Source organism: Erythrolamprus reginae, chromosome 5 (assembly GCF_031021105.1).
Source record: "Erythrolamprus reginae isolate rEryReg1 chromosome 5, rEryReg1.hap1, whole genome shotgun sequence".
Classification (NCBI taxonomy): domain Eukaryota; kingdom Metazoa; phylum Chordata; class Lepidosauria; order Squamata; family Dipsadidae; genus Erythrolamprus; species Erythrolamprus reginae.
This window is the reverse complement of record NC_091954.1, coordinates 91202151-91226415: the sequence shown is the minus strand read 5'-3', so window position 1 is coordinate 91226415 and position 24265 is coordinate 91202151. Positions and strand designations below refer to the sequence as shown.

At 37.2% G+C, this 24265-nt stretch overlaps 1 protein-coding gene across 6 annotated transcripts in view; it reads right to left on the bottom strand.

The window, feature by feature from the left end:
• The window catches only part of ARHGEF26 (Rho guanine nucleotide exchange factor 26), a 52760-nt gene that overhangs the window by 2734 nt on the left and 25761 nt on the right, over positions 1-24265 (bottom strand). For all 6 annotated transcript variants that reach the window (XM_070753478.1, XM_070753479.1, XM_070753482.1 and 3 more), the window contains exons 6-12: positions 23732-23892; positions 21250-21402; positions 19597-19726; positions 17882-17956; positions 12762-12851; positions 12252-12406; positions 4848-5057 (exon numbers count right to left, since the gene is read on the bottom strand). In XM_070753478.1, coding sequence (XP_070609579.1) covers positions 4848-5057; positions 12252-12406; positions 12762-12851; positions 17882-17956; positions 19597-19726; positions 21250-21402; positions 23732-23892 — 974 coding nt within the window. The remainder of the gene's footprint in view (positions 1-4847; positions 5058-12251; positions 12407-12761; positions 12852-17881; positions 17957-19596; positions 19727-21249; positions 21403-23731; positions 23893-24265) is intronic.

Below are 24265 nucleotides of genomic sequence, written 5' to 3'. Positions count from 1 at the left end.
AACAAGAGACTTTGGAGTGGATAGCACCATTTTGTGATATATCTTCTGTCCTGAAGCGGCCAATATTAGTTGTCAGAGACAGGGGATATTAAATTCTCAGATGTTCTGGGAGGTAATTCATTACTATGGATTAAAATTGCTATCTTTATGCTGGTGTTATCTGTATTTAACTCCACCCCAGGCCAAAGAAGTGACTCAGTAGAGGTAACTAAAATCTGCACTGGGACAAAGGTGTAAGCTGCTCCCTAGCAAGACAGAATTTTTGCAGATGTGAAAGCATTTTAAATCTGGAGAGAATGATTAACTAAATTTGATTTAGTTGATTTAATAATTAACAGTTTTTCCCTCGAATGCCATCACTCTACTAAACAACTCATTCCGACAACACTGTCAAACTATTTACTACGACTGTATTATTATTCTCATCCTTCCTATTACCCATCTCCTCCCACTTATGACTATAACCATGATGCTTCTATTTTTACGATTTATAATGTTTTGTTTCCTAATATGATTTGATTGCTTATTCGTAACCTACAACTATCACTAGGTATATCTTGTGATTCTTAATGAATGTATTTTTCACTTTTATGTAAAACTGAGAGCATATGCACCAAAGACAAATTTCTTCTGTGTGCAATCACACTTGGCCAATAAAGAATTGTATTGTATTGTATTGTGCTGTATTGTATTGCATTGCATTGCATTTGCATTCTATTCTATTCTTCTAATTCTAATTAACTCTAATTGTATTCCATCATTCTTTGTATGCTCCCTGACACTTGATGATTGGGCAACACTCAATCATCAAAGAAATTCCAATGAAATCTATAAAAGATAAAAAAGATGTTGACGAAAGGCCTTGATAGGAGGCAATGTGTTCACAGCTAATCTAAATAACAGCACAGGAGGGTCCATCCATATCTCTGGGGTAGGAGGATCTCATTCTAGAAGATAGGTGCTGCTACAGAGAAGGTCCTTTTCAGAGTCTCAGAAAGTGAATTGGTTTTAATTGAAGGAACCTGAGCACCCCACCTGCAGGATCAAATTAGGCAGGCAGATGTTATGGTAGATAGGCAGTTGTTTAAGTAACCTGCAGGTAACAATCAGCATCTTATGACCCACCTGTAACCTAGTATGGTAAATGAATGTGTTTTCATGGTACATCATGAACCATGTCTCCTCTTTTGCAATGTCTGATCTATGGAATAACATCTCTTCAGGGACACATCATTCCCACTCTGAGGATGTTCTAGGACAGTGATGGCAAATCTTTTCAGCACTGAGTGCTGAAACAGGAGCGTGCGCGCATGGGAGCACAGGAAACCGGAAGAGCAGCTCTCTGATGTGCATGTGCGGGAGTTCCAGAAACCGGAAGAACAGTTCCCGGCAAGCTTCTGTTTTCCGACATGCATATGCATGCCAGTCACCTGGTCTTCCAGTTTCTGGCATGCACATGAAGACCAATAGGTGATGGCTGATGTGCCTAGAGAGATGGCTCTGCGTGCCACTTCTGGCATGCGTGCCATAGATTTGCCATCATGGTTCTAGGAACAAGACCTAAGTTGTTCTCCCTGGCTCTGAGATGGAATAAATTGACCAACGTAATCTCCCGCAAATATCTTCACTACAACATTTTTAAAATTATGCTTTGATATTAAAACAAAGCAAAATTTCTAAAAGACATTGTTATTTATTCACAACACTACTAATGCAGTAGAAAATATATCCCAAAGAGTTATAGATGCCTGCTAACAAAAAAAAAAGTAATTATGTCTTGAAAGTGGTTGGTTTGTAATGCATTTAGCACATTTAGGACCTTATGCATTGTTTTATTTTATGTTGTGAGCCGCCCCGAGTCCTTGGAGGGGGGCGGCATAAAAGTCCAATTTATAAATAATAAATAAATATTTCCTGGAACAGAAGGATCTCCATGGATCAGCTCAAAAAAAATAAAATCACTTGAGTTTCAGTACATGGAGAAAAAGCTATGGTAGATTAAACAGTGATTTTAAGAAAGGAAATTGAATTAAGCCTGTTTGGGAAAAAATGCATTGGAAATGTATGTATGCATCACTACTTATTACATTTTAAGATATGAGAAAATACGTAACTATACTTATGCTAATGATTTTTGTCGTGTCATTTGAAATACAGCAGACATCTAAGCAATAGGAGAAACTTAATTTCTTGAAATGAAGAAATCATGATAATTAGACCTTAAAAGACTGAATGGTAGAGGTGGTTTAGTTATGGCAATTTTCAAATTGGATGAATTCACCAGGGGCATTCTGGCATTTTAACCTAGTAACATTGCAATATTTAATCATCTAGCTCTATAGCCATTTTATAAGAATGTGTGTCTGTGTGTATATCTCACAATGCAATGCTTCATAGTTAATTTTAATTTTTGAGATGGCAGAAATGTCCTATTGGACAAAAATGTACGGACTTTTATGCACATACATGCTGTTTTGCTTTCCGGATTCCAGAAATGGATTTAGACTTTTAGTTTTCAGCAAGCTACTCAGATGCCAAGGCCATTCTACAAAATTGAACTTTAAAAAAAATGGAATCTGAACCATTGAAAACAAGATGATTCTTGTTGTTGCTGTCTCAGGATGAATAGTCTTTCAATGTAGGCTAGGCAAACAAGGCAGAACAGTTTCATCTCCTTTTTTCTAGGCTACATAGAATTCAGCAAGATTGTTTCCATGGCTTCACTGCAGTCTGGAGTTAATATCTGAATTATAATGTTTATTTCTTAGGAAATGGATGTGTATGAAATGCAGGCAATGTTTAAGCTGAATCTTTTAGACGCAACGAAATTTGAAAATATAAATTTTAGAGAGATTTTACACTTTTTTAACAAATAATGATCGTAATAAACATTGGAGCAAATAATACCCTGATCACACACACACACACACACACACACACACACACACACACACAGAGTATATACTATTCCCTTAGGCAAAATTAGCAAGGACTCTCTTATAAAATTGACTCAAATAAAAGAAGATATTAAACTGCTATTCAAATGAAATATGTTTTAATCACAATGACGTGGAGACTCTAAAGAGTGCAGACAAGAGCAACAGAGATAATTATGGGACTAGACAGAATATATGTGTTTGCATTGATCGCCATGATATAAAAAAAAGATGTGGAGATTCTAGAAAGTGCAGAGAAAACGATCAGGAGCTGGAGGCTAAAGCATATGAAGAATGGTTGCAAGTATTGGGAATGTATATTTAATAAAAAGAAGGACTAGGCGTGACATGAAAAGTTCCAATATCTAAGGGGCTGTCACAAAGAAGAGGGTATCAATCTTGTTTTCTGAAGGCAGAACAAGAAGTAATGGATGGAAACTAACAAGGAGTAAATTAATCTAGAACTAAAGAGAAATTTCCAGACAGTTGGAACAACATGCCTCCAGAAGTTGTGGCATGCTGCAACATTAGAAGCTTTTAAAAAGAGATTTCACAACTATGTCTCATGTTATAGGGCAGTGATGATGAACCTATGGCACGGGTGCCACAGGTGGCATGCGGAGCTATATCTGCCATTGCCCTAGCTCAGCTCCAACGTGCATGTGTGTGCCAGCCAGCTGATTTTTGGCTCACACAGAGGCTTTGGGAGGGCATTTTTGGCTTCCAGAGAACCTCCTAGGAGATGGAAGAGGGCATTTTTACCCTTCCCCGGTTCCAGGGAAGCATTTGGAGCCTGGGTAGAGGAAAACAGGAGCCTACTGGGCCCACCAGAAATTGGGAAACAGGACATTTCTGGCACCCAGAGGGCCTCCAGGGGTCAGGGAGAAGCTGTTTTCACCCCAGGCAATGAATTATGGGTGTGGGCACTCACACATGCATGACAGCGCACAGGTTCTCTAGGCACCTGAGGAAAAAAAGGTTCACCATCACTGTTATAGGGTTTCCGGCCTGAGCAAGAGATTAGACCAGAGACTTCCATGTTCCTTCCAATTCTGTTATCCTTTTAATTCTAATTAACTTGAAGATATGTGTTGTCTCAAAAAATCTGTAATACTATGATAGTTGCTAATAAGAAAGTAAGTACGCTTTGTTTCTATATTTATTCTGTGAGCCGCCCTGAGTTTTCGGAGAAGGGCGGCATACAAATCTAAATAATAATAATAATAATAATAATAATAATAATAATAATAATAATAATAATAATAATGGACCGAATTCTGAAGCATGATACACCAGACATTGTGATCGTGGAGAAAAAGAAAGTATGGATCATCGACATCGCAGAATTGAGGAGAAGCAGCTAGAGAAATTAGTAAAATACGAAGATCTAAAAATTGAGCTGCAATGACTCTGGCATAAGCCAGTGAAAGTGGTCCCAGTGGTACTTGGCATGCTGGGCGCAGTACCAAAGGATCTCAGCGGACATTTCAAAACCATTGGAATTGACAAAATCTCCATCTGTCAATTGCAAAAGGCCGCTTTACTGGGATCGGCAAACATAATTCGCCGCTACATCACGCAGTCCTAGGTTCTTGGGAAGCGCCCGACTGGTGATGAAATACGAAATCCAGCATAGTGATCTTGTTTGTACTGTTGTACTGACATAATAATAATAATAATAATAATAATAATAATAATAATAATAATAGTAATAAGAACAACAACAACAACAATAATAATAATAATAATAACTTTATAATAATTTAAGAGTATGTTATTATTGTATATTTGCAGAACAAAGGTGAACAGAAACAGAAAAATGTATTTCAATACAATGGATGGAAAAGTCCAGAATCCCAGATTTAAAAAAACAAACAGAAGACATTTACTTACTGAGTGACATTTACTTACTGAGTTTCGGTTCCCAAAAGCAGTTCAATCTTCTCTCCTGCATGGTTACTCAGGACAGTTAATCTGAAGAGGTGATTAGCAGAACTCTGCCGAGAGTAAAGCATCGGTGTGCTGCTTTTTACCGGAGAGGAATTCTGTTCTTCGTTGTCACACTGCTCAACTAGTAATTGATCTCTTAAGGAGTAATCTGTAACATTGTAGCTCTCGTCACTGTCAATAAAGGGAACCAAAAGAGACACGAGTCAAAGGGAGCTTAGATTCAAATCGATGCTAAATATGTCAAGTGTGCAACAAACATATAGGGAACAGTCCACAATGCCAAATTTTCAGACATTTTTAGCTGTTTAGCAAAGGAGGAAAAACAAGAAAGAAAACATTCATGAAGGATCCAATTAGGGTATCAAGCTAGAGCCATGGTGGCACAGTGGTCAGAACGCACAACTTTAAGTTACTTCTGCTGACTGCCAGCACTTCAATTCTCACCAGGCTTAAACTTGACTCATCCTCCCATTCTTCCGAGGTTGGTAAAATGAGACCCAGATTTTTGGGGGCAAAAGGCTGACTCTGTAAACTGCTTAGAGCGGGTTGTAAAGCAATGTGAAGTGGTTTGTAAGACTAAGTGCTATTGCTATAAGTAGTCTATTTTTTAAATATTTAAACGTTGTATTTAATTTAAACATTCCCAACTTTGTGTTTTGTGCCATTTGCAGCCTTTACTGGACCAGGATTCCCTGTGCTCAGTCATTCAGTCAATAGTCATCTCACGGCTGGACTATTGTAATGTGCTCTACGTGGGGCTACCCTTGAAGAGCATTGGGAAACTGTAACTGGTGCAAAGCAGCTTCTGTAACTTTTGCTCCACGAGCTGCATTGGTTGACAGTCTGCTTCCATGTGCAATTCAAGATGCGAGTGATCATCTTTAAAGCCCTTCATGGCATGGGTCCAGGTTACTTGAAGGATTTCTCACTGGGATTGGTTCATACCACTAGTAGCGCCAGAAGTGCTGGCTATAGGAGGGCCTTCTCTGCTGTTGCTCCTGCTGGCTTAATGAGAGATTGGCCCCAAACTTTTTATAAGGGCCTAAAGATTTTGATGTTCAATGGAGGTGGTTGATTGAATAATAGATCCTACCTCCCCACCATTCCTCCCCTGCCTCCCCATCCTTGGATTTAATGTTCAATTTTAACTTTTTATGATTTAACTTATGCATAACTGTAAGTCGCCTATGGTGAGATGGGTGGCCAATACATTCATTTATTTATTCATTCATTCATTCATTCACAACAAACAAAAAAAGAAACACACAAACAGTTTATTTTTAAACAGATCTGGATTACAATTAATGCTAAGGGGAAATAGATTATGTGTAAAATTTCTAAGTTCAGGCCCTTGGTAAGAAACAGTGAAACCCTTTGCTTGTCTCACTAGCCACCTTTTATCATTATCTTGTAGGTTTTATTAATTAGTAAGTCTTTGACTTATGAGCATTTATATGCTATATCATTTGGACTCGTGACCAGACTTTTTTTTTTTACTGAGGCATTTAAGTTTATGTTATTTCATTTCACAAGTTAATATTCTGCTTTTAAGGCTTTTGCTGTTTATATTGCATCAGTGCTTTATCCAACATCTTAAAAACACAATGTAATCAATTGAGATTTCTAGAAAGAAGCTATATAAATGTAACAGCTATATTACACATATTACTTACACCATATTCATTCACTCATAAGAAATTGCCATCAACCTTATTTATTCATTTTTAAGCTTCTATGATGGTTTTAACTGGAACATAATTTGTTCTATTTCTTTCAAAATTCTTTCCACATATCTTTAAAAAAAAAACACCCAAATCTATCTTTATAATTTTGACACAAATTCTGACACTTGGGCATATCTATAAATTATTTTATTTTAATTGGCATTGTCTTATGCAAGGCAGGAAGAAGAAATTGTCAAAATTTGTTAAATCACTTAGTATCAATTGGTCACTGGGAAGAAAATCGGGTAATTACCACTTTGGGGACTACCATGATAGATCTCAATCACTGCCTTCGCCTCTATAGATTGCAGGTTTTGTGGCCCGCCAGCAGTAAGTGGAGCTGGCTGCAGCCTCGGTAAGTGATGACGTTGGGGAGGAATATGGGCCAGTCCTGGAATCTGGGGAAGGCTCTGATGGTGCTCTGTATCAGAGGCAGAGATGGGGCTAGGGCCACCAGACAGTTATCAGCTACCTTCGGATTCAGAGATAACTGGGAGAGAAGAACAGTTGGAGCCTGTTTCCGATGTGCGCATGCACAGAACTATCAGGAGGTCGACTAGGAAATAAAGGCAGACTGCAATGGCCCCTCCCATAGAAATAAATAGGAGCTAAAGGGAAATGGTGTTTGCAGGAGACAATTAGTTTGTCTATTAGTGTGAAGATTTGTTATCTGAGTTGGCCTCACAAAGACTCCTCGCCAAATATTTCCTTGTTCAGTGTTGCGCTTGGAGGCTCTTGGCCAGGCAACTCTCCAAGGACTGATAGTCTGTGGCTGATATTTAATTGAATTTGCCAGGACTTTGCTTACTGTGAATGCTAGGAATTCACATTAGCCAAATAAAAAGGGGTTTTGTCAGGACATGGAGCCTGTTTTGTGATTTTGTGAAGCCTAGGTCAGAACAGCAGGGCTTTGAAATACTATATTCATTTTGCAATCAATGATTATATGATTCCAGAATTTCAGAGAAAAGTCACCCATGCAAATGCTTCAGCTGAGTTCTTGCTAATGAAGTTTAAGCTATTCTCTACCAGCAGGTTAGCTATGCCATTATCAAGCCTTCCTTCTGGTTACTTAGGTTTTCCACCTATACTACAATTACTCAACATTAGTGCATTCAGAATTAAACACCAAGACAAATTCCTTGTGTGTCCAATCACACTTGGCCAATAAATAATTCTATTCCAATTCATTTCCTTATAATAAATTCATTTTTAATTAAACAAATAGATCAATGTCACATTCCTTGTTTCTTGAAACTTGGATTTATTCTTAATTGCATAATTGCATTTATACAGATGCTAGGGAGATGCCTGGGATGCAGCTTGCACAGTTGTCTTAGAATGGTTTAAACTATGGACCCAAGGAAGTGATAGGCTCATTATGATTATGATATTCCCCTTCTGCCCTTTAGATCCATCCCTTCCTGGCTGGCCAAGCCCATGTTGGGGATGATGTGGATGGGTTCTGGTAGTAGTGAACTCATCCTTGACGGAGGGTTTTGTTCCCCCACCTCTTAAAGAAGTATTGGGCAAGAAGCCATCTTTGTTTGGAGGAACCCAGAAAAAGAACCCATTTCTATTCATTCATTCATTAATTTATTTATTCAATCAATCAGTTTTTTACTGTAGAAAACATTATGATAAATTACCAAATACAGCCGTACGAATCCCAGCGACCGATTAGGTCCCACAGACTGGGCCTTCTCCAGGTCCCGTCAACTAAACAATGTCGGTTGGCGGGCCCCAGGGGAAGAGCCTTCTCTGTGGCGGCCCCGGCCCTCTGGAACCAACTCCCCCCGGAGATTAGAACTGCCCCTACTCTCGCCTTTCGTAAGCTCCTTAAGACCCACCTTTGTCGTCAGGCATGGGGGAACGGAGACATCTCCCCCGGGCATATACAATTTATGAATGGTATGTTTGTATGTATGTGTGTTTAGAAAATGGGGTTTTAAAAAAAATTTAAACAGTAATTTAGATTTGTTGTAAATTGTTTTCACTTTGTTGTGAGCCGCCCCGAGTCTGCGGAGAGGGGCGGCATACAAATCTAAATAATAAATAAATAAATAAATTTGGTGAAGAATATGCATAACGTCCATGCTTGTTCCTAACTGAGTGAATGCAGTTACACCAGATAAATAAACTGATTTAGTGGGACCTAAAACTCAAGTCGCTCAATTTGGATCCAATCTCAAATCTTACTGGGGAAAAAAAGAAGTGTATAAAAGTGTGTTTAGCTGATTTTAAATAATTAAACATATAACTGTCCCCAACTTTCAACTTCAGTAAATATATTGCATTAGTTCAATCATCATCTATGGGATCCAACTGAAAATTCGTAGAGATAATTTATTTATATAAACAATTGATATTCTGAAGTTTGTAAAGCAATTATTTTTGGGTTCTATTAGAATGAGAGAGCTTAATTTGTTTACAGTGCATAATGAGTCCTTATGAGTAATTCCAAATCTTCCCCATCTTAATAAACAATATATTGCTGGAGAAGATGGTTAGCAGATGTTAAAATGGATATGCAATCAGTCTGGCTTTATACAGAAAAGTGTAATAGTATAAAAATTAGGGATCTGTTTGCTAGTAAACCATTGCTGTATTTTCCATGTAAAATTTGCCTGCATGCCAAGAAATATATACATACAAAAATATTTTTCTTTTCCCATTAGAAAGTTTTTTTTCTCAATTAAATTGCAAACAATTGCAAAGATTTCAATAAATTTTAGCTTCATTATTTTTGTTGGTTTTAATCCTCTGTAAAATTCTGCAACTTTAAAAAAACCCAAACAGTAGTTTTATTACAAATGGTTATTATTTTGATTATTATTATTTTTTTTGCTATGTGTAGCCCAAATTCCATTTTATTCAGAAAGTGTGCACAGGTAACATTCCAAAGAGTTTGTGACCTTTGGCTGGCTTCATATATAAGAAGTCCAGCTGCATTCCACTACCAAGATTATTTCAAGAACTGAAAAACCATTAGATGGAAAAAGAATTTCAATGATGTCCTAAGGGGACTATACCATGTAAGAATATCTAATAACCACAGAGTTAACAAAGGGGGGAGGCGTTCTTAAAATGTGAGCATACTACTGACAGTTATCTATGTTTCTGTCAATGAAGCTTCACAATAATCTGAATTGTTGTAAAAATAATTAAATTCAACAGTTGAAAAAAGGAAACATTTACTGTACTTTTCAGCGTATAAGACACAACTCCCCACTCCCCCCCAAAATGGGTGGAAATTGTGATGCATCTTACACACCGAATGTTGCCAAAACCCCATCCACCTACTGGCCCCTACCCTTTGGTTGTTTTCGGCATCCACACATTGCATTTTCGGCCTCTGCATGTCCCATTTTTGGCCTCGGAGCATTGCATTTTTGGTTCCAGGCGGCAGGGATCAGCAGTGATGAATGGGTCACTCCAGTGATGAACAGGCCACGGCAAATATAAGCAAATGGGTTGTGGCAGGGGAGAACAGGCCATGGCAAATGGGCAGCAGCAAATGGACTGTGCTGAATGAGCTGGTGGTGGCAGCAAAAAGGCTTGTGTGCCAAAAGGTTGATGGGGGGGGGGGGGGGCATACGCGTGGGTGTCCACACCAATAATTCAATGCATCCCCTTGTATATGTGTGCATGACCTCTCCCCCTCCTGTTGTACATACTCCTGGTCAGTTGGAGGATGGTGAAGAAATTGAGGACTCTGATACAGATAGTGTTTATGAATTAGTGGTGGGCCCGGGGTTACAAGTAGTAGAACAGGTGGGAGGCCAGCTACAGGATGTGGCTATGATCTAGCGAGGAAGAATCAGACGTTCGCTGGGTCAATCCTACATTCAGAAGGGTCCAAAAACGTAATGAACAGGTGTTTGGAAGAAGATATTAAGGGGAGGAATGGGTTAAATACTGGAGTGATGTATTTGATACGTCAGGGGGTCATTGGGGAAGATGGGTGGAGTTTCAATGTTGTAGGGCTAAAATGAAAGGTATTTCCATTCAGCTCCCAAGCAAGCAAATGCAGTCTGTGTTATTTTACAGTCATTTCTGCTGTTTTTGAATCATGCTGTGAGTACATAAATCTTGTTAAACGGAGAAGGCTGGGAGGAATGTATGAGGAATGCAATTAAGAAAGATAACGGGAGGAAGAGGAATGTGCTAGTATCAACTGTATTTTGAATACGGAAGGGAAGAGAAATAAAGATGGAGTTTTTTTCTTTATTAAATACTGCATTTAGTAAGAGTTATTTGTAATAGCTAAAGTTCTACCAGAAACCAGAACACCTCCCGGCATGCAATGGCATGCCCATTGCCTTTTCGCTCTCTCCAGGCTTCAAAGCCATTCTAAAACTAAATGAGATGATCCACCAGCATGAAATGAGTGGAATTCGGAAAGAAACAGTGTTAATAACTCCAAGTATTAAGGAGATTATGAAGGGGATTATGAATAAAATGCAGAGCATATGTGGGGAGCTGGAAAATTCATGATACACAAATCATGAATTTTGGACTATCCTAGAAGGAACACCAAGAGACAAATGTGATAAAGTTAGAAAGGCATCTCATTCAATGTTGGTCAAGGGCTCTTTCAGGCTGAACAGCTCCCACAATATGCTGGATAAATTTTGCAATGTGAGCTGAACTAGTCAGAATTAAATACTTTCAGTGCCCCCGAAGTTTTCTGGAGAGTCTGGGGGGAAGCTATATCTGATTATTACCATGAAGTAGAGATTTTCAATTTTATCATGAAGTAGTGATTTTCAAGTGTTTATAAAATTACAAATTAATAAATCCTCTGTGAACTATTTGAAACTCTACTTCTCAATCCAGCAGGATCCACGTTAAGATCACAACTGATTCTTAGGAAGCATTCAATTAAAGCATAGTAACCCATCAGATTTTGTCTAATATGAAGAAAATTTAAATATATAAAATTAAACTACTTAAAGTTGTTTAGATTAGAAAAAGTCTCATTATTTGAATGCCTTTCAGCAATGCTTGATGATTAGAAATGTTCCAGATATTTCATTTCATGATCTAACTGGTATGTAAAGCATTTGGAAAGTTGTCTTCTAATATGCAAGGAATTTTAAACCAATGTACAATGTCCTCCTTAACTACAAGATCATTTTGCAACATATTTTTTTCCTCAATTCTGAGTCATCACCAATCCATAAGATTCCAGGTTTAATCTCTCATATTGCTCCGTAATAGAGTCTCAAATAAACTGACCAAAAACATTGAGAAAAATGACTGGCCTAATAAACATGAATATCAATGTCCATAATACTCAAATGAAAATTCTTGTCCCTCTATTAATTTTCTTTTTGAAAAAAACTAGTTACTATATTTTTTTTAAAAAAATGGCAGAAAAGATAATATTCCTTAATCAGAATTTATTTTTAATTATGAATGAGAGTAATCTAAGCAGATTTTAAAAGATAAACCCCCCCTATTAATGTGACAAATAAAGATTTGTTCATCATACCCACAGAAAAAGGCAATTGATTAAAAATCAACAGAGCTGTCAAACGTTTAAATAAGAAAACTAAAAAGTAATACTTTGTTTCTTTTTATGCACAGTAAAAGAAATGCAGGCCTAATTCTACCATTTCAAAAAACGTGTTCCTACCTTTTCTTTTTTGTGATAATGAGGACATCATTAAAGAGGAAGAAGTATACTTGTTGTTTAGAAGTCCTTTTAGAAAAAAGTCCAGTGTCTTCAACAAATGCTGCCAATTCACCCCGTTTCACTAACCATCGTGAAGAAGAAACCAGTGGAAAGGGCTACAAAGTAAGAAAACTGCAATGTAATCTTTTCTCCAGATTTTCTAAGCAGACATTTTTGCAATAAAAGATATTCTGACTACAGTTCTGAATAAGAAGGAGGAGGAGGAGGAGGAGGAGGAAGGGGAAGAAAAAGAGAAAAAGAAAAATGAACTGACATTTACTAACCAAAAATATGAACTGTGCTTTAATCTATTGCCTCCAGGAAACACTTTTGTTATTTTCCAAAACATCAACTGAATAAACCCTATTTCATCATAAGAAAAATAAACACAGCTTATTCTTACATTCACCACACTAAAACAAATTAGAAGTTAAAAGTCTGCCAAAAATTGCACGGAAGGAAGTATCCTACCTTGATTTTAAATTCCAACTGGGAGTTGATGGTATACATCATTTCTGTCCTTTCCATTTTTCGAGCACCTTCATTGCACAGTCGAACCAACTGGATGAAAAAGACATCTATATCACCTAATACATTTGCACTCAGTATTAAAAATTTACTTTTTTTCTTTACAAAGTCCCATCTTTTACAGGTATGTAACAATAAGGAAATCAGAAAAAGATTTTTAATGTGCAGCTACCTTTGAATGAACTAGCCTTTTCTTCAAATAATATAAGAATGCTTCTTTCATTTTTTAAAAAGGGAACTGCTTACAATTTCATTAGTATTCTAACTCATAGAATGGGGTTTTTTTAATAGGCACCTTCTAACGTACAGGTAATAATAATAATAATAATAATAATAATAATAATAATTATTATTATTATTATTATTTATTAGATTTGTATGTCGCCCCTCTCCGAAGACTCAGGGCGGCTCACAACATAATACATAATGTACATATCCAATATTAAAAACAGAATAAAACCCTTATCATAAAAAATTAATCACACAATCCAAGCAAACCATACATAAATCGTAGTAGCTGTCAACTTCCCTATGCCTGGTGACATAGGTGGGTTTTTAGGAGCTTGAGGAAGGCAAGGAGGGTGGGGGCAGTTCTAATCTCTGGGGGGAGTTGATTTCAGAGGGCTGGGGCCGCCACAGAGAATGCTCTTCCCCTTGGTCCCGCCAGACAACATTGCTTAGTCAACGGGACCCAGAGAAGGCCAACTCTGTGGGACCTAATCGGTCGCTGGGATTTGTGTGGCAGAAGGCGGTCCTGAAGGTATTGTATGTATCCAAGGTCTCTGGCTATCTACACCTTCTTAAGGCCACTCATGTCTTAGTTATTTTTGCTTTGAACTACTATGATGCACTCAGACATCCAAAAGCTAGAGGTGATACAAGCTGCAATTGCCCAGGCAGTTATGAATGTATCTGGCAGCAGACTGACTTCTCTGGTCTGGGATTCTGCCCTGCTTGCCTGTCAGTTTCTAAGTATGAATCAAGGGACCTATTTCTGGTTGTCACTTTCATAGCCCTATGTTGTTCTAAATATGCCTTCTCCTATATTCACCTACCCATTCAATAAAACTGAATAGGATCAACTCTTTATAGGTCCTATTCCTTCATGATTGCCATCCAATCCAATTCCACTTCCTCGGGGTTTTTTACGGCCCTGATATCCTGGGCCTTAGCTGCAAAGGACCATTTTTTCCCATTTAGCTCAGTCATGGTGAACCGTTTGTAGTACCAAAATCCTTGAGCTGGTAGAGAGCTATTCTGGACATTAAACGTTTCAACAAATATATAGTGCATAAAAAATTCAAGATGCACACCTTACAATCAATTCTGGTGATTTTTAGGAAGGGAGATCTACTTACATCCATCGATCTCTCAGAGGCCTACCTCCATACTTCCATTAGGCTATCCCATCACCAATACTTGAGGTTTTGCTATGCAGGGATAGACTATGAATTTGGGGCACTTCCCTTCAGCCTGTCTGCATCACTAAGGGTATTCACTAAAGACATGGCTGCCTTGACGGCCCATCTAAGATTCATATTTGGACCAGAAGTCATTGCTCACAGTCACTCATGCCCTCATCACGTCGAGGCTCCACTACTGTAACGCTGTCTACATGGGGCTACCTTTGAAAAGTGTTCAGAAACTTCAGATCGTGCAGAATGCAGCTGCGAGAGCAATCATGGGCTTCTCTAAGTATGCCCATATTACTCCAACACTCCGCAGTCTGCATTGGTTGCCGATCAGTTTCCGGTCACAATTCAAAGTGTTGGTTATGACCTATAAAGCCCTTCGTGGCACCGGACCAGAATATATCTGGGACCACCTTCTGCCGCACGAATCCCAGCGATCGGTTAGGTCCTACAGAGTTGACCTTCTCCGGGTCCCGTCGACTAAACAATGTCGTCTGGCAGGACCCAGGGGAAGAGCCTTCTCTGTGGTGGCTCCGACCCTCTGGAACCAGCTCCCCCCTGAGATTAGGATTGCCCGCACCCTCCTTGCCTTTTGTAAACTCCTTAAAACCCACCTCTGCCATCAGGCATGGGGGAATTGAAACATCTTCCCCTTGCCCATGTTGTTTTGGTGTATAATTGATTGTGTGCTTGTTTTATATATATATTGGGGTTGCTTTCATGAATTTTGTAACATAAAACTGTAATTAGATTGGTAAATATTAGATTTGTCACTATGTACTGTTTTTGCCATTGTTGTGAGCCGCCCCCAGTCTGCGGAGAGGGGCGGCATATAAATCCAATAAATCTAATCTAAGTCTAATCTATATCTCTGTGTGTCCAGTGTTACCTAGATGACATAGTTATTCAAACTTCCTCTCTTCCCCAAGCAGAGCAGGATGTACAGCAATCCTTAGCACCCTTGGGCACCACGGATTCCTGGACAACTTAGGCATGAGCCAACTGACTCCCTCCACCAGGCTGAACTATTTAGGGGCCATTATTGATTCCCTGGAGTGCAAGGTGGACATGACCTAGGAGAGGAGGGAAGACCTAGTGGGTTTAGTCCAGCAAGTTCCTCCTAACCTGTTGTTCTCTCTACTGGCCAAAATGATTTCGGCTATCCCCATCATCCCATGGCTAAATTGCACTCCAGGGGGCTTTGGTTGCCTCACTTACCCAGTCACCTGACCACCAAGCCACACCCACCCGAGGGAGTGGGAGTGGGGGCAGTGAGGATGAATTTATCCTCAGGGGTGGTAGACTGAAAAAGTTTGGGAACCATTGCTCTAGTGTATGGATTCTCAATTGTAAAATGCCAATAACATTTTTGTATTACTATTAACCTACTTTTTAAAATTAATGTAATCTTGTTATTTTCCTTACTACCAAGAAAATGTAGGATTTCTGTGCTAGAGAAATGAAAGGTAAGCTTTTAAAGCATTTCTTTTGTCCTTTTTAATTTTTATTGCAAAGGTCAACTTCAGGAATTATAATAATACAGAGTGTTGATTCTATTTATTTCCAATCTATATCATTAAATGCATTTCCAACTATGTTATTAATTTAAAGAAACACCAGATGTTGGTTAAAAAAAATAACTTTTTCTAATTGTCACCAAGATAAAACTAGTATAGCCAGTAGCAAATCTACCCCACTTTCTGGAGAATACCTTTGGGAAAGTTGTTCTCTTTACCAAAAACTTTGGACCCTCCCCCTCAACCCAAAAAAGAATAATGATGTGGGAGTGGCGCATATCCTTTCTGAGACAAAATTCGTCTGGAGTTACTTAGATACAAAGCAGTTACATTTCAATTCCCATTATAAGCTATTTTATGTGTAGGAGGCATATTAAAGTATTTTCTTTTTTCAGTAGCAATGAATTTCAGTGCAAATAATGAGTAATTTGGAAAAAATGAAGATAAAGGCATTTTTAAAAGACCCATGAGGCATACTTTTTCTGGAAAGTATTTGTTGGCAAGCCATTAGAAGCAATTTTTATGAGCCAAAGATAAAATCAGATTTATCAATTGATAATTTAATGACTTCCATATAGAGTAACAGTATCACTCAAGAGAATGCTATTTTGTCTTCTTTTCTGATCTGAAGAGTATGTAAAATCACCACTTTTTATAGACCTCTTACAATATTCATTACATTATGTAACATGCGGTATTGGTATAGAGAAATAAATTATCAATAATCATTCTTGAATGAACAGTTTTTATATTGTTCCCCTTTCTATTTCTATGCCTTTTATGAAAAATTTTAACATCAGGAATAATTTGCAGCAAGAATTACTGAGTCTTAAGGAGAATATAATTTTTACTTCTAATAAAGAGATTTTTATTAAGAGTTTTTTAATACAACTAAGTTCCTGGAATCTATATCAGTATTATTGTCTCTACCCAATAGGGAGGAAAATTAGCACTGCTTTCCTATACAATATTTTACAAATATTCATTGAAAGCAGTATCACTAAATGCTAATTAATTTTCTTGGCAATGATAAACAGCTCTCTGGCAAACTGCCAGGGTTGGGAAAGAAAAGCTCATCTCGTTGTCTTGAAAATTTGGGGGAAACAACCAGATTAATTTTTAGCCATAAATGTTTTATTTTTCCTTTTTTTCAGATTCACTGATTGCAACAGAGATGAATTACTTGGGCGTCTCATGGAAGTTCGAGCTATGAAATTTTAAGAGTGGTTCTTTCTTTTTCATATTAGCAATAGCAATACCTCTTCACAGTGCTCTACTACTTTCTAAGTAGTTTACAAAGTCAGCATACTGCCCCACCAATCTGGGTCCTCATTTTATCCACCTCAGAAGGATGGAAGTCTGAGTCAACCTTGAGCCCGATGAGATTTGAACTACCAAATTGCAGGGAGTCAGCAGAAGAAGCCTGCAGTACTCACTCTAATCACCGAGGCTCCTATTAGGCTGCAAAAATTACCCTCTGAAAATATAAAGCCTACCATCGCCAACAACAATGAACCTATCAATGCTACAACAATGGAAACTTTGGCCTCAACTGTGGTTGTAAGACTTCTTAGAAGATTTTGAGGAAATTATTTTGAAGTCCAAAGACGGGCTACAAAAATGGTGGAAGGTCTTAAGCATAAAACCTATCAGGAAAGACTTCATGAACTCAATCTGTATAGTCTGGAGGACAGAAGGGAAAGGGGAGGCATGATTGAAACATTTAAGTATGTTAAAGGGCTAATAAGGTTCAAGAGGGAAGTGTTTTTAATAGGAAAGTGAACACAAGAACAAGGGGGCACAATCTGAGGTTAGTTGGGGGAAAGATCAGAAGCAACGTGAGAAAATATTATTTTACTGAAAGAGTAGTAGATGCTTGGAACAAACTTCCAGCAGACGTAATTGATAAATCCACAGTAACTGAATTTAAACATGCCTGGGATAAACATAGATCCATCCTAAGATAAAAATACAGGAAATAGTATAAGGGCAGACTAGATTGACTATGATGTCTTTTTCTGCTGTCAATCCTCTATGTCTCTATGTTTATACATAGAATTCTGACTTCTAAACATGCACAAAATAGTTTCAGTAATAAAGCATATAGTATTCTGTACAGAGAATCTAAATATACCTTGCTTACTGCTTTTAAAGCCCTTTTGCAAACTTCGTATTTTGGCAAATCTTTCTGTGTTTTCTGGCAAATTGTCTGAAATATTAAAAAAATCATCAATTTAGCATTGAGTTGTTTTTAATTAGTGAGTGGAAAGTGTATATGATACGGATCTGCAAATCCGTATTATGAATTTTATGCCAATGTTTACCTTCTGGTGAATCAAAATATAAGACATCTTGCCCTGAAATGTTTTTTTCCTCCCAGGAAATACTTAAATTTCACTTTTAGTGTTTAATGTAATGAATTGGTAACAAATCTTTCATTCTTTTTTTTCTACTTTCAGGTACAAATGTTTCTATCTGCCTACCTCTCCAGTTCAACTTTAACGAAGTATGAAAGATCTGCATACGGAAGTCTTTGAGAACATTTAGATAGATCTAGAACAAGAGCAAATTAACATGTTCTCTTTTTAAGGAACAAAATAAAAACAGTCTGACCACTAAATCAACATTTTATTAACTTGCTTTTATAAGCAAGCTATGAAAACAGAAGAGCACCAAAGCAAACTTCTTACATTGATATATTTATTTCTAATGACAAGGGACTTGAGGTTTTTTTGAGAAGCCAAAATGCTATAAAACTGTTCCTGATAATATGTTGTTTTTAGAGACTTAATGGAATAAAAAGGACCATTACTTTTGGTTTTGCAGGCCAAATGATACTAATTATGTATTAATACATAATTTAGCATACCAAGTTATGTTGGCAGAAGATTCACAATTCTTACTGACAAAATTCATTGGGTGGTCCCCACCACTCATTCCCACCACTGAAATTCTGTCTTGTGTTTTGTTTATAAATATAGCCTTTCATTAATAGATTTTTAATTGTTAAGTGAAAGTATAAGAAAATGTCTCTACAGTACAACATCCAAGCATAACTTTCCTTTATTTAATTTATATCCCACCTCTGTTTTTACAAGTAGCTCAAGATTGCAAACATATCCAACATACTTTCTTTCTATTTTCCCCACAACTGGTTGGGCTGAAAGAGATTGACCCAGCTGGCTTTCATAGCTAAGGCTGGGTTGGAACTTATGGTCCCCTGGTTTGTAGCCTGGGGCAGTAGTGGGATTCATTTTTTTTACTACCGGTTCTGTGGGTGTGTCTTGGTGGGCATGGCAGAGGAAGGATATTGTAAAATCTCGCATTCTCTCCCCACTCCAGGGGAAGATTACCATAAAATCCCCATTTCCACCCAATCAGGTGGGACTCAGAAGAGAGAATAGATGAGTGCGGGACCAGTCAGAGGTAGTATTTATAGATTGTTCATGCTACTCAAAATTTCCACTACTAGTTCTAAAGAATTGGACAGAACCTGCTGAATACCACTTCTTAAACCACTACACAAACTGGCTAGTTTAGATAATATTCTCTCTTGACATAGACAGAGCCCAGATGAGCCCAGATGTGTGCGCGCCTGCTTCTTACTTGCTCTCGCTCTCCCATCCAAAAGAGTGCCCACTGGAGAAAGAGAGGCTCCTGGCATTTCCCCCTTCCCCCAGAAAGTATTTGGTGGGGTTTATACTTTATTATTTGAATGCATGTCCAAAAAGCCCTGCCAGGCTTATTATTGGGACATGTCTTATTACAGTGGAACCACTGTGACCGCAGAATTACATATATAAACTCAATCATAAATAGAACAGACAATTAAAAATAAGCTGCTCTTACATCCATCAGTAGTGGAAGCCGGGTAACCCTTTGCATTGGGAGAATGAGGAAGGATATCATTGGTAAATTCCTACACTCTTCTTGAGTTTCAATCCGTGATAATACGTCCTTGAACGATGGGTTGGTAGCTCTGTCCAAAATAGCAACAATTTTATAAACAACATTAAAACTAAGTTTTTGTCTGAAAAAAAATATTTGTCAATAGCTTTCTTGAAAACATAAAAACTAATACCAACAATCATACCTCACACTGTAAATTATGGTTTTGCCCAAAATTCATAAGACTGTCCCACAAATATTCTATTAAGATGCGGTAATATCCAGGCTGGTTATAAAACTGTTGCTTATAGTTTTTCAACTCAAAGAAACTGATTAGTTAGCACAGAGGCTCTTTCACCTGTCTTTAAGTCAAGAGATATTGCAAAACAACAATTATTGTGATGCTACAACTATACATTATCTATAGCAGCTTATCTCATAACTTACTATCCTGAATAAATCTTTTTTTCTAGAATAAATCCAATGACAAACTTTTTAGTAAGTTTTTTTAATAGAAACATTTTAATAACAATTGTGCCTAAAACATTTTTTTTTAGTTTTATCTACAATTATATTCATAGTTTACCCATGATGCCTGAATATAAAGGACAATTTAGAAATATATTGAAATAAATTAAGCCTGGTGGGAATTACTTGCGCAAAATTTAAACTCAATGTATTGTCTTCTTCCATTACCACATTTTTAGGAGTATAAGACACACCTTTTTCCCCCCTAAAAGAGGGTGGAAATGTCTTATACACCAAATGCAGCCATTTTTGCTGTCCCGAAGCCTCACCCCCACATCCCATTTTTGGACAGAGAATCTGGGAAGCCTGCAAGGAGCTCCTGGGTGCTGGGGGGATTGCAAAAATAGCCCAGTTTTTGCAAAAAGAGGCCCTTTTTGACTGTTTTTTTTTCAAAAATAGTGGGTGGATAGAGCGTCTGGGAAGCCTGCAGAGAGCTCCTGGGTGCTGGGTGTTATGATTCATAACACCATGTATGTATGTATGTATGTATGTATGTATGTATGTATGTATGTATGTATTTATTTGTATGCCTGTAAAAACAAAGTGTATAAGACAAATTTAATACATTAAAAAAGTACAACTAAAAACCCAATCTATCAATCAATCAACCAATTCAATCACACCATGCATCACATTCATTGGTCAGGGGATCTAGATCTAATTGCCCAGGCATAGTGACAAAGGTGAGTCTTAAGTCTCTTGTGGAAGGCGAGGAGGGTGGGGGAAGAATGAATCTCTGGAGGGAGCCGAGGCCGCCACAGAGAAGGCTCTTCCCCTAGGCCCACCAGACAACATTGTCTGGCTGACAAGAACCAGAGAAGGTCAATTCTGTGGGACCTAACCGGTCATTGGGATTCATGCGGCAGAAGGCGGCCCCGCAAGTAATCTGATCTAGTGCCATGTAGGGCTTTATAGGTCATCACCAACACTTTGAATTGTGCCTGGCAACCAATGCAGTCCGCGGAGTGTTGGAGAAACATGGGTATATCTGGGAAGACCCATGACCGCTTACGCAGCTGCATTCCGCATGATTTGAAGTTTCCGAACACTCTTCAGAGGTAGCCCCATGTAGTTCCCACTACTTACAACAGTTTCTGAAGCGTCCGCTGTTGATAGACTTCATTTGTGCAATATTTTATATAAGGGTCAAAAGTTGATGTTGTATGCTTTTCTACAATATCACTGATATCATCTATGAAGATGTTACTCCGATGCCTTTCTTCAAGCTCTGTGAAGAACCTGAAATGAGCAGAAGATTTTTTAAACAATACATTTAATCACAATTTGTTATCTAAAAGCAAAGAGATCCTTAACTGCCTTTCTACCCAAACAACTGGAAGTTGCTAGACAGCTTGTCCTATACTCTATACTCTATATAGTACCTTGACCTAATTGTCTGAAAACCATTTATACATCCTTTTTTTTTCCTTACTGGGAAGAAAAAATAACTCTGAGATTTGTCTCTCTGGATGGAAGGTGAACAGTAAATTGACTACAACAGAGACTGCATTCAAAAGAATAAATGAACATATTTTATGGGCTATTCAACAAACAACTGGAAGAAACTGAATGGAAACACATTTGTTTCAGGAAAACGAATGCTTGAATTAAATTAGGTTCTTTTATTCCTCATTTAAAACATATGAGACTGAAATGGGAGTTTACTTTCTTCTGGTGACCAGAAATGTTACATAAAGTAGTAGCTCCTAAATATTTTATTCTCAATATGTCAGATGGATGGTAATTACGTGGATATAAAAAAATCTACACACTACATACCAGGTTTTAGAAATGTGACTGATATCCTGATCTACAAGGGGTTATATTCAAGACAGATACACCTCTGAGTACCTCCCTGAATTTTTAATAACTTTTCCATTGAAGGCAGTAAATTAGAAGTTCTATCATTGTTGAAGACATTGAGGAAACTGGCAAGGAACTATCTCTGAAACGATGTCCCAACTGGCATAACTACATTAACTTAATAAATTTAGTTGTAGTTAAGAGTTGTTTCATGTAAGCAAGGAAGTTCTTATTGTTAACCTGAAGACCTATGCATGCCATAGTAAGCAGATCTGTACAGTTCTCTGCTACAGACAATCTGACTTTGGTTTCTCATAGTGTATAGAACACCAGAAATACCAAATTGTAAAGCCCATACTATTCTACTATGAAAATATGTTTCACAGAAATAATACATAATTAAAGTACTAAATAGCTATAAATACATAGTCTTTCTGTGTGTTGGAAAATACATCCATGGACACAGCACTGTATAACCCTATTCAATGGCCTAAAAATTTACAATTGCATTCCTGGGACATCCCACAATATTGCAATATATTCATCAGATATATGAAAAAAATTATATGTGCCGGACACAATATCCTTTTTTTTGTTATTAACAAATTAGCTACTTGTATGGGTATTAAAGACCTGAACCTGTCCATTACAGCAAAAAAGATTTTTTTTTATTTAGATGCTAGTTTAATATAAAACAACAGGTTAATAAATCACAATGATGCAATTGTTAGGTGACAAAGACATCAAATATATGAGTTTTCAGCCAAGAGAAAGCAAACAATAATACAAGTGACTCAGAGTTCTTGGATTAGGCAATGTCCAAGGTTATACTGTTACTCTATGATAATTTTCTTATGTAAGAGTATTTCTTTCTTAACTTCTGATTTCCCTACCATGGCTCTGGCTTAGTACAGCTACTATAACAATAACAAATAAATAGTAATTTTGACTATTTCAGAAGATTATTATCTATTATAGTCTAAACATGATTAGAAATCTGTAGGAATTGGCAAGCATAATTTAGACCACAAAATAAAGAACCATCAAAATATCCAGCAACATTAAATTCAATAGTTTTTATCAAATTCACAACCGTACAATAGTATCTACTAACGAGTTAATCTTTTACTCATATGATTCCCACACATCTCTTAAGGGTTTGGCAAGAGCTGTTTGGTTTAAGACCAGAAAAGATATGATTTGAAACCAGAAATGCCTTAATTGAAAAAATCTGTCAAAGCTTTCAACAGTATTTGTACAATGCATTACACTGTCTGCCAAAAGATTAACATAGCACTTATATAAATCTATTATAATGGATCTGTGTAACAAATATTCAGCATACTCCATGAATGTTGTTGCATATATTACAACAAAGATAAGCAATATAATATGATTTCAAGCAGTAAAAAAAATTAAAATCTTTTTTTTTTTAAGAAAATTGTTCCCATGAACATTCTTTTATTTTGCAGGCATGCTTGGTTAAGCTCCACTGATTTTGGTATGTCTTAATAACAGATGAAAAATAGCTAAAAGCTCCTTTGATTTAGTTCTTGACTTCTTTTACAAGTTGACACTGCAAAATTTGACCCACTTGATCACACTTTTATAAATTTGTCCTTTGACTGAATTATCTAAAGAAATATGGCAACAATGAACTACTTGTCAACAATATTAACACGAAAGAATTTAAAAATTCCTGGAAGCAAGCAACAACCAGATGTGTATTGCTAACTCCGATAGATAAAGACTGTTTAAAACTTACTTCTTGCTTGCTTCACAGACATCTGCGATATTGGAGAAAAGATGGTGGCTTTCTGTTTTCGTCATTGTAGAACTCAGTTCTTTGGAATTCTTAAACATCCGAATCAGAATTTCTAGACTGAGCAGATATGAATGTTCTGAAGAGATGACTTCAAATATAGCCTGCATGATTCAAGGAGTTTGAGGAATAACAAAGAAAAGTAAAGTTATTTCTTTTGATTCTATACAAGAAATCATTTTACAGTAATTCATTTTCATAACGATATTTTTAAATATCCAGGACAATTATCTTGAAAGAATTATTCTGAACTTTAAATTAAAATTTAATACTTGAGTACATGTTTCAACAGTAAGAAAAAGACAAATACAACTTTTAGAACTATTTAGGATTTTTTAGCATGTACAGTGCAACCTCGGCTAGTGAACGGCTTCGATGGTGAACATTTTGGATAACAACCAAAAATTTTGTTTAAAATTTGCACCGGATGCCGAACAAAATTCGGATATCGAACAGCCACATCACCCACACGTGACC